At 36.2% G+C, this 13,351-nt stretch overlaps 1 protein-coding gene across 1 annotated transcript in view; it reads left to right on the forward strand.

The window, feature by feature from the left end:
* The window catches only part of LOC150092450 (synaptic vesicular amine transporter-like), a 71,184-nt gene that overhangs the window by 24,931 nt on the left and 32,902 nt on the right, over window positions 1–13,351 (forward strand). The window contains exon 2 of the mRNA XM_090415023.1: window positions 11,743–11,900. Within this exon, the coding sequence (XP_090271149.1) occupies window positions 11,768–11,900 (133 nt within the window). The 5' untranslated portion in view covers window positions 11,743–11,767. The remainder of the gene's footprint in view (window positions 1–11,742; window positions 11,901–13,351) is intronic.

The following is a 13,351-nucleotide window of genomic DNA, read 5'->3' on the forward strand; positions in this document are numbered from 1 at the left end:
ATAATGATGCGCAAATTGTCTTTTTTTTTTTTTTAAGACAACCAAAATATGTCATTATCTTTCTTTTCACGTTTTTAAAATATAAATTGAATTATGTTTAATTATATTTAAGTTTCGCATTTTACCAGATAGTTTTTAACATTTATTTTGAACTGTTAATCACCCAGTGATCCGAGCGACCTCGTATAGAAATAAATAAATATAAATCCATGTTCATAAATTGTGTAACGTCGCTTAAATGCAAAATTAATTATGTTTGGAATTAGTTCCAATGAATTACATATGCGTTTATTTATTCATGAAAATGGAATCTATTACAAACAGACGATATTGTTATCGTCATGGCAACCAGTGGTTTTATTTATCCAATCAACAGGCTTTGAGAAAAAAAATCTTTCTCACCCACGGTACGAATTGCACTATAGGTTGTATAATTTAAACAGAAAAAAAAAAAAAAAATTATAATGATGCGCAAATTGTCTTTTTTTTTTTTTAAGACAACCAAAATATGTCATTATCTTTCTTTTCACGTTTTTAAAATATAAATTGAATTATGTTTAATTATATTTAAGTTTCGCATTTTACCAGATAGTTTTTAACATTTATTTTGAACTGTTAATCACCCAGTGATCCGAGCGACCTCGTATGGAAATAAATATAAATCCATGTTCATAAATTGTGTAACGTCGCTTAAATGCAAAAATTAATGATGCTTGGAATTAGTTCCACTTATTTTTACTGACCTCATTAATGAGATTTTTATCTGGGAGCCTATGGATGACGTCTATTATTGACGTTCAATGACATTAATAAATGGTGATATCCCGCTTTCTAATATAATTCTCTTTCATCCACCTCATTCTACATATTTGCAGCCAAAGCTTAAGATCAAAATAGTAGTCGCTTATTGGACAAGTCTCGCATTTATTAGCGAGAACATGACGTCATGGGATGACGGAGAAATACCAAAAGCTATTATAGATTTGGGCAGTTATTGTCTGTAAGTTAATCTGAAGTCGCGTAGAAGCCAAGACTAGCGAAGTATTTATAACTAAAATTGCAAAGCGAACTATTATGCTACGAGTTCCCCCGCAGTGGAGTAGGTCTATGAAAGTCCTCAGTGTACCCTGAGAAAGTTGTAAAGGACTCTCATCTTAAGCTCTCCAGGAAGCTCATTGAAAGTTTAGCCACAGAGCCGAATGTACAAAACTTTTCTTCGTTATATTATAGCTATGTCAGCGTGGATGGCATGATTAACACTATGCGCGTCATTGTACCTTATACACAGTGTATCTCAATTCTGTATTGTAATTTGTCGGATTTTAAATAGAAAACTTTTTTTTTTAGTCTCGGATTACTACCAACTATTGAATTCAAATTCATTTATTTGTACATAAGAACAGCGTTGCAGTAATAATAATAATACAGTGCAATACCGTAATGATTTTTTTAAAATTGTAATATTTTATTTATCATCATACAGAGTATTTACATATATACAATAAAGTATACTATTACATGTTCTGTTCAATACAAATGTAAGGTACTGTGATTTTTTTTAAAAATATAAATGTACACATTTTTTTTAAATATCAGTATCTTGTTTATTGTTATATACTTTACTGACTGTTTTGTTACATAATCTGCATTCTTTGATTATAAGGATTACGTGTAGATGAGTGAGGCTAATTAATCCCACCTACTTCGAAGCTGGGGTTAGCTTTTATGAAGAGAGTCAGATTTAGCCTTCACTATTTATGTTATTGTTACTGTTTATGTATGGGATGTAGGCATTGGATGCTGGTGATTTGTGATGTGTATATTAGTGTTAATGGTATATTAACTTTGTTGGTATATTTTCCAGAGTTCGTTTTTTAATGTTCTGTAGTTATGTATGTGTTTTAAATTTCTTGGTAGGTTGTTGAGTTGCGTGGGTATCGGATGTGATCTCACAAAAGAACCGTATGAGTTGATGAAGGGTGTGTGGGGATGTAGAGAGTTGTTGTAGGTCGTGTTATACAATATGTGTCTGTTATTTCGATAGGTGGTGATGAAGTAATTTCTTGTTAATGTCATATAGTGTTTCAGGTTTTTAATGCCCAGGATTCTGTGTCGCAATGTGCTGGTCGGATGTTGGTTGTTGCGTGTAAGGTGTCCAAATCACTGTTGACATGATTTTCCTGTGTAATGTTTCTAATTTTGTTAGATGGCTGTTTGATGTGTTTGCATAGACTGTTCTACCGTATCTGAGTAGAGATTCGCAGATACCGTGATATAGGAATTTTTTTTTTTTATGTTGGATGGAATAACGTCTTTTACTTGGAAAAGTTTTGCTGCGATGATCCGGAGCTTGGTATGTAGGTATTCTATATGTTTTGTCCATTTAGGGAATCTATGTAAAGACCAGGGTATTTTACATGTGTTACAGGTTTGATTTCGGGACATTGGCAGTTTTTTTGTTGTTAATGCAGCGGTATGTGTGACCGTGTATTGGTAGTTGTGCGGGGCCCATGATTCTCGAGTTGTGTATTATGCACATCTGTGTTTTGGTGCAGTTGATAATAATATCCCTGTACTGTAATAAGTTACAGAAACTATTGTGCTCTTTTTTTAATTCAAGCCAACAGAACATAAAAACAAACTTATACAAAAAGTTTAGGTATAAGAGAAATCTCAAAAAAGAATATCAAAGGTTGCATCAATGTCTTGCTTACCAGAAGAGGGACATTTCTGAGGCAAGAAGGTAGACTTACGTTAATTGGAAGATGATGCTGGAGAATCAGGATTTGATTGTTTCTGGAGGAGGGGAGCTTACCACTGAAGTTGGTTTCTTGAAAAATGTATCTAGGGTTGTATTGGCTGATGTTCTCACTAACTGCACGGTAGACGTTTGTAAACCGCTGAATGTTAGGATCTTGCTCCTCGAGCTTAGAAAATCCTGCTTCACTGATGTCCAATTTATAATAACAGAATTGAGGGCACAGTTTGTTCCACACACATCTTTAATTATTGCTTCGCTTCCTCCTAAGAATCAGCAATGTTTATGATGGCATCATGGATGTTATAATTCTTTCAGAACTCTCACGGTAATCACATCATCTTCCGTAGCCCTGACTGCTTGCTGGAATGTACGCCGTAAGTAATTAAGGCTTAAGTAATATTTCTGCATTTAAGGCTTAAGTAATAAGCCTTAAATGCAGAAATGACTCCCTCATCTATTGGCTGTAGTAATAATGTAGTGTTGGGTGGTTAAAAATACGACCTTTACATTAGGGTGAAGGTTATCTAATGATGTTGGATGTCCAGGAGCATTGTTCAGCACAAGAAGAATTTTAAAGGGAATTTTCTTTTCCAAACAATGTGCCACAGCAGAAATAAAACAGTTCAAGATCCAATCTTCAAACATGGCAAGTGTGACCCACGTCCTTAAATTCGACTTCCAAATAACGGAAAGAGTGCTTTTCAGTATTACATTACCTGCATTATTTTTTTTTTCTTTTATATGAATACGCCCACGAAGCGCTGTTAGCCTGTGATGCATTAGTATCGTGAGTGGGGTGAAAGTTAGATAATGTGGAAATAATGCTCTAGTCTACCACAAATTGAACTTAAAATGGAGAATGTTATGGATCCAGCCATCTTTTATTCCCAAATATAGAAAGAAACTTAAATTCAGCATTTTATCAAAGCTTATGAGAACATAGCATACAGCATCGGACCGGCCTGGATCGTTTGCACTACTTAAAAGACGCAAGCTCTGTCCAGGAGCCCGTATGTTCGCTTTAGTGCTTAAATTGTTAGTGCTAATCAGAGAATAGGGAGAAAAAACTCTCTCAATATAATCTGTCCTATACGTTAGATGAATGTGAAACTTTTTAAGTCATTTTAGGCAGTGGTAGTTCCAGAAGAAAGCTACCTGCTCGAATGCGTTGTGCTAACTATGAAGTTTGGTGGAGGAGGAATTGTGGTCTGCGGCTGTTTTTCATGGTCCGGGCTTCCCCCCCCCCCACCTAGTTTCAATGATGGGAATATCTTAACTCTGTGGCCTATAATGACATGTCTAGACAAGTTTGTGCTTTCACCTTTACTTCAGCAGTTCGGTGAAGGCCCTTTCGTGTATGAACACGACAGTGCGCGGGTGACTGGGTGCGTGTATACGGGTGGGCGCTGTTTCGTGAAGAGTATCAATATGAGAAGGCGAGAGACGCTCTCTCTGGAATGCAATGTAAGTTTAAAAAGACAGCTAATTCTTGGAATGATATGGAATGTTTATTTAAAAAACATGAAAAATTTCACTCTTTCAAATAAAACTAAAAACAAACAAAACATTCCAATATGATCTTCGATGTATGTTGTATAACTCTACGCACAAGCAATAGCAGAACCTACATAGCACGAGCACATTAGTGCCATGACACGTGTTCACAAGTGGTTAAAGAAAAAGCAGGAACTTCTTGATGCACCCTCTGTCCAAAAAGAAACCGAACTTTTCGAAAATAGAAGAAACTAGTGGCGCCACCTGTTGTATCATTTTGTTGTCGAAAGCGGAAACCTTCATTAGTGTTGTGTCAACTGTTTATGACATTTGTTCCATTAGAAGTGGAGTTATTGTGCCAAAAGTGACAGCGTGTTTTGACGGACGGTTGGTCGTCACAATATTCATGCCGTACGCGACGAATTCTTGTTATCAATCGCTTCAAAACTTCGAGATAAAACTCGCCATTGACCGCTTGGCCTGGCGGAACGAATTCTTTGTGGATAATGCCCTTTGAATCATAGAAACAAATCAACGTTGTCTTTACTTTTGACTTCTCCAAGTGACTTTTTTTGGATGCCCCTCTTCTGGTAGTCTCCACTCTGCGCTTTGTTTCGTGCTCATACTCAAAACACCACGTTTCGTCACCAGTAATGATCGTTTCAAGGAAGTTTAAGTCCTTACAAGCGGTTTTAATGAGGTCCTTGCAGTGTTCAATTCGATACATTTTTTGGTCGTCGGCTAACTTGTGGGAAACAAATCGCGAATTCAATTTACGAAGGCACAAACTCTCGGTCCAAATGTTGTGCACAGTTGATTGTGGAATCCCCAATTCATCTGGAATCAATCTCACGGACGATTTCTGGTTTTCTTTGATCAAATCACGCACTTTTTGGATGTTAACTTCGCTCAGTCCAGTTTTTGGACGGCCAGACTTTTCGTCGTCCTCAAGTATCCCACGACCGCGTAGAGTTATACAACCACTTTGAAATCGCTTAAACCACTCGTAAACTTGAGTACGGGATAAGCATTCATCACCGTATGCTTTTTGAAGCATTTGATGCGTTTCGGTAAAACTTTTATCAAGTTTAACACAAGTCAATCGCAGCTCTGTTTGAAACTCAAACAGAGCTGCGATTCGTCAAAACACGCTGTCACTCTTAAGCACTATAACTCGCCTTCTAATGAAACAAATGTCATAAACAGTTGACGCAACACTAATGAAGGTTGCCGCTTTCGACAAAAAAGATACAACAGGTGGCGCCACTAGTTTCCTCTATTTTCGAGAAGTTCGGTTTCTTTTTGGACAGAGGGTGTATGTTGCTTAAACTGTTGCAGATTATAATCCTTAGATATGAGGAAACTTGTCCAAAGAAAAATCATCTCGTACCCACTTCTTATATGGATGTTGATTAACAAGTGCACGTTCTACACGTGGCACTGAGTGTTATCGTTCACGGTGATCATCCATGAGAAAGTGGAGTGATTCTGAGAGAGAGGGGATTATCAGTTTAAGAGGATTGTCCTTGTTTATCAATGGTAATAAACATTTTTAGGGAGTTTTGCACCATTCAAATCTGGAAGGATTTAGCACAAGTGACAAGGTGTCTCTGGAATGAAAAGATCATCAGTTTTTGGAAAATTGAATCTTATGCTAGGAACAGCTAGAGATGAAAATCAGTCCAAGAAGAGAAATCTCATATTTCTTGGAGATCTGAGTATTATAAAGCAAGATTGTGCTTTGATAGCCAGCATCGCTTATTACTTATGGTCTTGAGCAATCTTGCTGCCAGAACTATGGTCAACTATCTGTTCTTTATTTCTGCACAGTCGGTATTTATGATCGTTACGGATTTTTTCAAATTTCGCCTTGATTGCGTTCGTTTGTAGTGCTTGTTCTTGAGCAAAAAAAAAAAAAAATCACGGTTTTAAATGGTGTACGGAGAGAACTTGTGCATGAGTGCGAGAAGTACTGCGCATCTGAGTACACAAAACTGTATGATTATGTGTTGGGGTGACATCTCTTGAAGCAATTATTTTTTTTAGTTTCGAGAAAAAGGTAGTTGCAATTCATCGACCGATAGCAGTGTGAAGTATACTAAAATGCTTATTTTAATGGTGGCTGTAAAGCTATAGTACCTCGTTAGTTATTATTATCTGAGACCTCCAGGGAGTCAAGGACTCATCGAGGGAGGCCAGGGCTGGATTAACCATTAAACAAAATAAGCACGTGCTTAGGGCATCATGGAAAGGGGGGGGGGCACAACAGAATTTCTGCTTTAGTTAGATGTCGAATTTAATTTAAATTAACTTTTAATTAGTTTTCATTGTTTTTATCTTTTCTTACTGTTACCTACTTTGTTTCTATAAATAATGACGTGTAGAAGGCCTAATAAAACTCTAACCGTGTGCAGCATGGTTAGTTTTATTTTATTACTTCTGGAGCCATTTTATTTTTTATTTTCCTGTCTGTTTTAGGTCTTGTTTTAATAAATTATGTCTTATAAAAAGCTCCAGAAGCAAATAGAAAACAAATCGCGTGGTTGTCTCAGAAACGCGCCTCAAGTAAAAGGCTTAGCTGTCGCAGAAGTGCGACTCCGGTAAAATTAGAGTTAATTAAAGCACAAGATTCAGCTGTAAGCCGAAAATTAAATTGTTCGTATGATTTTGCCTGTGATATGTGTAACTGTGTTGATTGCCACCTAATATTCAACAAAATAATCTTTTTATTTCTGTATTTAACAGATCCCAAGAACCAAGATGAAACGTGTTCAGTTAAGTGGTGCACAAAAGCGAAAACTATCAAAAAAGAAACAAGAGGAGACTTTGGAATTAGATTCCAAGACTGCAAAGCTGACTGATTTCTTCACACAAGTTCCACAACATTATATACCAATTCCTGATCAGAGCCAATCTCCGTCATCAGAAGTGGACCCAAATACCACTTTGATCACTTCAAAATCAAAATGTTGGAATGACCAAAGTGTCACAAGCAGGTTCATCTAGCACTTGTCTCGCTACTGACCTCACTTTGTAAATTCTCTTTATCTCTGCTGCAAATGTTGATGCATGCTGCTTTACAAAACATTGAGGTTGAAATAATTGCTGAAAATGAAAGTTTAGTGGGCCATGGTGATGGTGGTGAAATGATTCAGTCTGCAAAAGATGAAGTAAATATAGCAAAAGATTCAGCTTGATTTCTCTGCTGATGACGTGGCTTATTGGACTGCTTCTGGACCCAGTGACTGTCAACACCACAATGGGCCATTTGACAAGTCTTACCGACATTTCAGTAGTGGCAAACCAGCAAGATACTGTTCGCAGAAATTTTTTGTTGGGACAAAAGCCAATGGTGAGGAATACAAGAGAGAATGATTATTGTATTCATCATCAGCGGGATCAGTTTATTGTTTTGTTTGCTCCTAAAAATTTCTCACATTTTGTTACAAGAGAAGGGTTCAGTGACTGGAAAAATACTATTGTAATTGATCAACATGAAAAAAGCACTACTCACCGAGTCTATGCTAACATACTTAACTCGCAGACAAGGTGTAGGGTTGGGACAACAGTTGGAAAAACAAATTCAGGAAGAGTATGATTACTGGGAACATGTACCGAGGCGTGTCATAGCTGTTATTCGTACGTTAGCTGAGCGTGGCTTGAGTTTTCGAGGAACAGAAGAAAGATTTGGATCATTGCAAAATGGGAACTCTTTAGGGCTGCTTGAGCTCATAAGTCAGTTTGATCCATTTTTAGTAGGTCACATTGCGAAATATGGAAATTGTGGCAAAGGAAATCCTTATCTGTCCAAAGCCACCTGTGAGGAACTCATTCAACTGATGGCTCAAAAGGTCCACGTGTTTATTGTTGATGCAGTAAAATATTCTGGTTGTTTTAGTTTGCCAGTTAATTCAACACCAGATCTGTCACATGTCAACCAGTTAAGTGTTGTACTTAAAAGATGGACAGCCTATTGAACGCTTTTTAACCTTTCTGGAAATGAAAAGCCATACGGGTGAGGAAATGGCACAAATCAGGCGTTGCAGTACTTACGTAAAGTCATCATCAAATTCCTGCCATGTATCCTCAAGGTGTGTACAGGATATGATAGTACTACATGAAAAAAATTACATCATTATTAATTTCCTATCTACAATTTTCCTCCAAATCAGTCTGTTACTCCAACATTATCAGATCTTATATTTCTATCGTCTAAAGCACTTTGTACCGTATCAATCCACCTATATCTTGGTCTTCCTCTGGGTCGTTTTGCTGCCAACCTGGCAGAGAACACTTCTTTTGCTAATCTTTCCTCGCCCATTCTGTTTAAGTGACCAAACCACCTGAGATTAGCTCTGCTAACGCATTCCTGGATGCTGACAATGTCAAGTTCTTTCCTAATATCCTCGTTTTTAATATGATATTGCCATTGATGCCATCTGTTCACGCCTATAATCTATATATCTGTGGTCTCTAGTCTTTGGTCAAATGTTTTACTTCTGACCCAGCTCTCAGATCCATAAGTTAAAACTGTTTTGAACATTGTCTTGTATCCAGCTAATTTAGTGTTCTGACTAATTTCTCTCTTATTCCATATGAATTTATTCAATTGACTTCCCACCATACCAGCTTTGCTGATTCTGTTGTCTATTTCTATATTTAATTTACCATCTTCAGTAAAAATCGTGCCTAAATAGCTGAAATGTTTTACTTGTTCCACAGGTTCCCCGTTCACAACACAGTTGACATTTTCAATGATTCTGCCTATTTTCATTGTCTTTGTCTTTTTATTCTGACTTACGTAAAGTTTGTCAGCTAAACTTTTCAAAATGTGGGGGTCAGTCTTATGACAACGCTACTAACATGTCTGGGCGTTATAAGGGGATGTAGCAAAAAATTTTAGAAACAAACAAGGTTGCTATATATGTGCCCTGTGCAGCTCGTTCACTAAATTCGGTAGGGCGAAGTGCTGTTGACTGCAATCAAGAGGCGGTTAATTTCTTCTCTACAGTGCGGTTGCCCTATACCTTTTTTTTCAGCCTCAACCAGCCAGTGGACAATTCTTAAAGGTTGTATAGGAAATGAAAATGTCTTAAAATCCCTCTCTGATACCAGATGGGAGGCACATGCTATGGCAACAGCAACAATTTTGAAATCTTTCCTACAAATTTTAGAAGCGTTAGACTATAGCCGAAGACCAGTCACAAAAGGGAGACACTAGAAGAGAAGCAGATAATATTGCAAATAAGATGCAAGAGCTAGAATTCGTTTTTATGTTGAATTTTTGGGATGAGATTTTGCAAAATGTTCATAGAGTAAGCCAAGTTCTACAGAATGAGGATGTCAACTTAAAGCATGTGCAGATCAGTATGGATCATTAGCTGACCAATTGTGCACTTCACGAAATGAATTTGAAAGATATGAAGCAGCTGCAAAGGAAGTGCTACCAGATGTTGATTACAAGGCAGCTCAAACTCGCAAACGTATCAGAAGGTACCCAATGACGAAGATGCTCCAGAAGTATATCTGAATGCCAGAGATAAATTTCGTATCACCACCTTTTACACAATTGTTGACAAACTTGAAACTGAGATGGGAAGAAGAGGAGAGATATACAAAGAAATATCAGAGATTTTCTTTTCTAAGTGATGTGCCACATAATGCTACTTCAGCGACTTCATCTACTGAAATTGAAAGGTATTCTCAGTGTTGTCAAAAGCTGATTGATGCTTACCCAGAGGACTTGAACACCAATTTCTCAGCTGAGCTTCAGCAGTTTCACTCATATGTGCGCCATAAGTTCAGTGCAATAAAAAATGTAAAAACAAGATTCAGTCATGCTGAACTTTATAAAATAATTGTAGAAGACAATATTGAGTGTGCCTTTCCAAATGTAGACATTCCCTTTCGTATATTTTTAACATTAATGGTCACAAATTGCTTCAGTTGAGCATTCATTTTCTCAGTTGAAGTATATTAAAATTCCCATCAGAACAACTATGCAAAAAGGCAGGTTGAATGCTTTATCTCTACAAAGTATAGAAGCAGATGTGTTACGTAAGATTCATTTTGAGGATCTGATCAAAGATTTTGCAATTAAAAAAATACGAGAAACTTTTCAAATCTAAATAAAGTTGAAGTATACAAAAATAAACATTCTTTTCCATCTTACTATAAGTTTTTTCATTTTGAAAAATAAAAATTTATTTTATGGTTTATTATTATTTATATTTTGAATTACGTTTTCAAAGTCTTGCCCGTTTCGAAAGTATATGAAAAATTTTTATAACTTTTTTTTATTGTTAACAATTGTAAAGGGCCTTCGTAACTCAACTGGAAGAACGATGAATTGCCTCCTTCTGCTGGAGAAGACCTGAGTTTAGATCTTATCGTAAAGAGATGAATCTTTATTTGAGTTTTTTCATCTGAAGCCGATCTCATACGGTGGTAGACAGCAAGATTTTTCCCCTTCCAGAAATTGGTTTTTTTAAATCTGTCCGCATGCAGGAAAATCGGCCAAAGTACACACACAATTTACGGTAAAAAAATACTGTAAATAAGAAGAAGATGGCGTTGTAGTTGAAGTGTAGACGGAGAATTAAATAGTGTACACAGTGAATTTTTTGGAATGGAGTACCCTCCCACAATGAGTTCTGGAGACTCCATGGAGGTTTAATGGAGTCTCTAAACAATATTTTCGCTTGAAAAAATTGTTTTGTGTAACTGTGCAGTTTATATAATAAACATTTCAATATAATTGTACGTTTTTCGCAATTGATTTTTCCCCCTTTTAATTCTCTGTCTGGTTGCATGAAACGCCAATGAGGTGTTAGGCTGTAATACATATTTTCACCATGCACTTGGGATGCATCTAGTATAACGTGAAAGAATTTCTCTTGATGGACGAATTGTGGATTTGAAAATACAAAAACTCTAATACATCCTTTTAACGGAATTCAAAAATCGTTATCGTGAATAGTTGCAACTAGACTTTCACTTCTTAAAGTTCTCAAAGTTAGTTTACTGATCTGCAATAATGCTGAGTCGTGTCACGTGCCAATCAAAAGCCGCTTCTTCTTCGAACAGGAAGTTGGGGAAGAATTTCTCATATTCTTCGGCACACGACGAGCTGGACATTCCACAAATAGCTTGAGTTGATTAAAGGCCGAACAGAATGGCTAAATTCCGTGGTGCCATGGCAACGAAAGGAATGTTTAACGAGTGCCTATCGCCTACTCCTTTAAACACTGAGAGAATTCTTAATCTTTCTTTCACTTGTTTTACAGCTTCGAGAGCCTAACGTCACCCTCTGTGTCTCCGCGTGCGTGCGTGCGTGCGTGTGTGTGTGTGTGTGTATATATATATATATATTTTTTTTTTTTTTTCCTTTTTCTAAAGACAAGTATCTAAGCAAAAGAAATGAATGCAAGGTTTCAATTAATAATACTTCTTCGAATAGATTCACTCACTATTAAACTTCTTTTCAGAGCGTTTTAAGAAAAAACGGGGGTGATGACACACCAGCAAGTCGAATCAGGATACGATCGCTTCTCGTGTTTGAAGAAATGTCGAGATTCAAGACGACTCGTGCTTCTAATTGTGGCGATCGCATTGTTACTAGATAACATGCTTTTAACGACTGTCGGTGAGTGAGTTATAAGTCCTAAAGAGTGCTAAATCTTTATTTTTATCGTGATTTTCGTAGAGAAAATAATTAATTATCATCCAATAAAAAACTAAAGATATCCCAGTGATTTTGTCATTGGATTACAACTTTTCATAATTTGAATGTATCTCGTTTCTTTTATTATTATTATCCTCCGAAGGTAAGTATGTGTATGTATATGAGTTAAAGATACCAAGAAATTTTATACTTGATTTTAATCCTTTTTCCCAAGTAAGCAAAATAAAGTTCTGCGCGTGAAATATATTTACGTCTAAGCTACTTGTATATAGAGGCCTTAGTATATATGGATATATACTAAAGCTTCGTATCACTTGCCTTAGTATATATCCCATAATGCAAAGCACCCCCCCCTTTCAGGCGTGTATAATGCAATGCCTCCCGGTCTGGCTCCTACTGAAGAGACCTCAATAAAGGTCGAAACCGGTCTTGGCAGTGGCCCTTCCCATTATTCATTGCATTATACACGCCTGAAATGGGGTGTGCTTTGCATTATGGGATACATACTAAGGCAAGTGATATGAAGTCATCGGCCTCTTTATACAAGTAGCTTAAATGTGAATATATTTCACACACAAAACTTTGTTTTGCTTACTTGGGAAAAGGATTAAAACCAACTATAAAATTTCTTGGTATCTTTAACGTATTTTACATCCAAAGTAAAAAATTTTCTACATAACCATAACCTAACCTATTCGATTCCCGTCAGTGTCATGTAATAATAATAATAATGATATTTAAAAAAAAAAACGTTTGCTGAGAGAAATACTAGATTTGCCTCAAATATTGTGTAGCGGTGATAAAGCAGAAGAATTATATGGAATGGTTGTAAATGTATTTTGTTAAATAAACGCTTGATTTATATTAAATTTGCTTTAATCAACGATTCGATTATATTTAAATTTAATTTATATTTAACCTGCTATCCAGAGTATCTTGAATAATTGTCATTAGGAATGCCAAATTATCGTCTGCGTAAAGGAGAAGATAGCATATTTTTAAGTTTCATAAACCAGCCACTAGAGGAGCTAGAAATATCTTACAACACTAAACCACGTTGACGTCATCAGTATAACGACACTTGTAGATTTATTAGCATTTCATGCTAATAAATCTACAAGTTTCGTTATTCATACAAATATTCTTCAATATTTTAATAATGAAGGATTATTAAAAATTCCTTGTGTGGGTTTTGTAATAAAAACTTGCAGATTGTTTCAGAATTTATGTGAACATGCGAAAATCTAGACTTAACTTTTTTTTTTTTTTGGAACAAAATTAAGAAATGCGTTTGCATTCGTGTTGAGTCAGCAGTCATATCGATAATATTCGCTTCTTATTCATAACAATTCATAATAACATGGTGTCTAAAGACACTATGTCGTAAAGACGGCTTGTAGTGGACTTTTAGT

This window comes from Typopeltis vanoorti, chromosome 26, assembly GCF_054136105.1.
Source record: "Typopeltis vanoorti isolate ZY-2024b chromosome 26, IOZ_Tvanoo_1.0, whole genome shotgun sequence".
In the NCBI taxonomy this organism is placed as follows: Eukaryota; Metazoa; Arthropoda; class Arachnida; order Uropygi; family Thelyphonidae; genus Typopeltis; species Typopeltis vanoorti.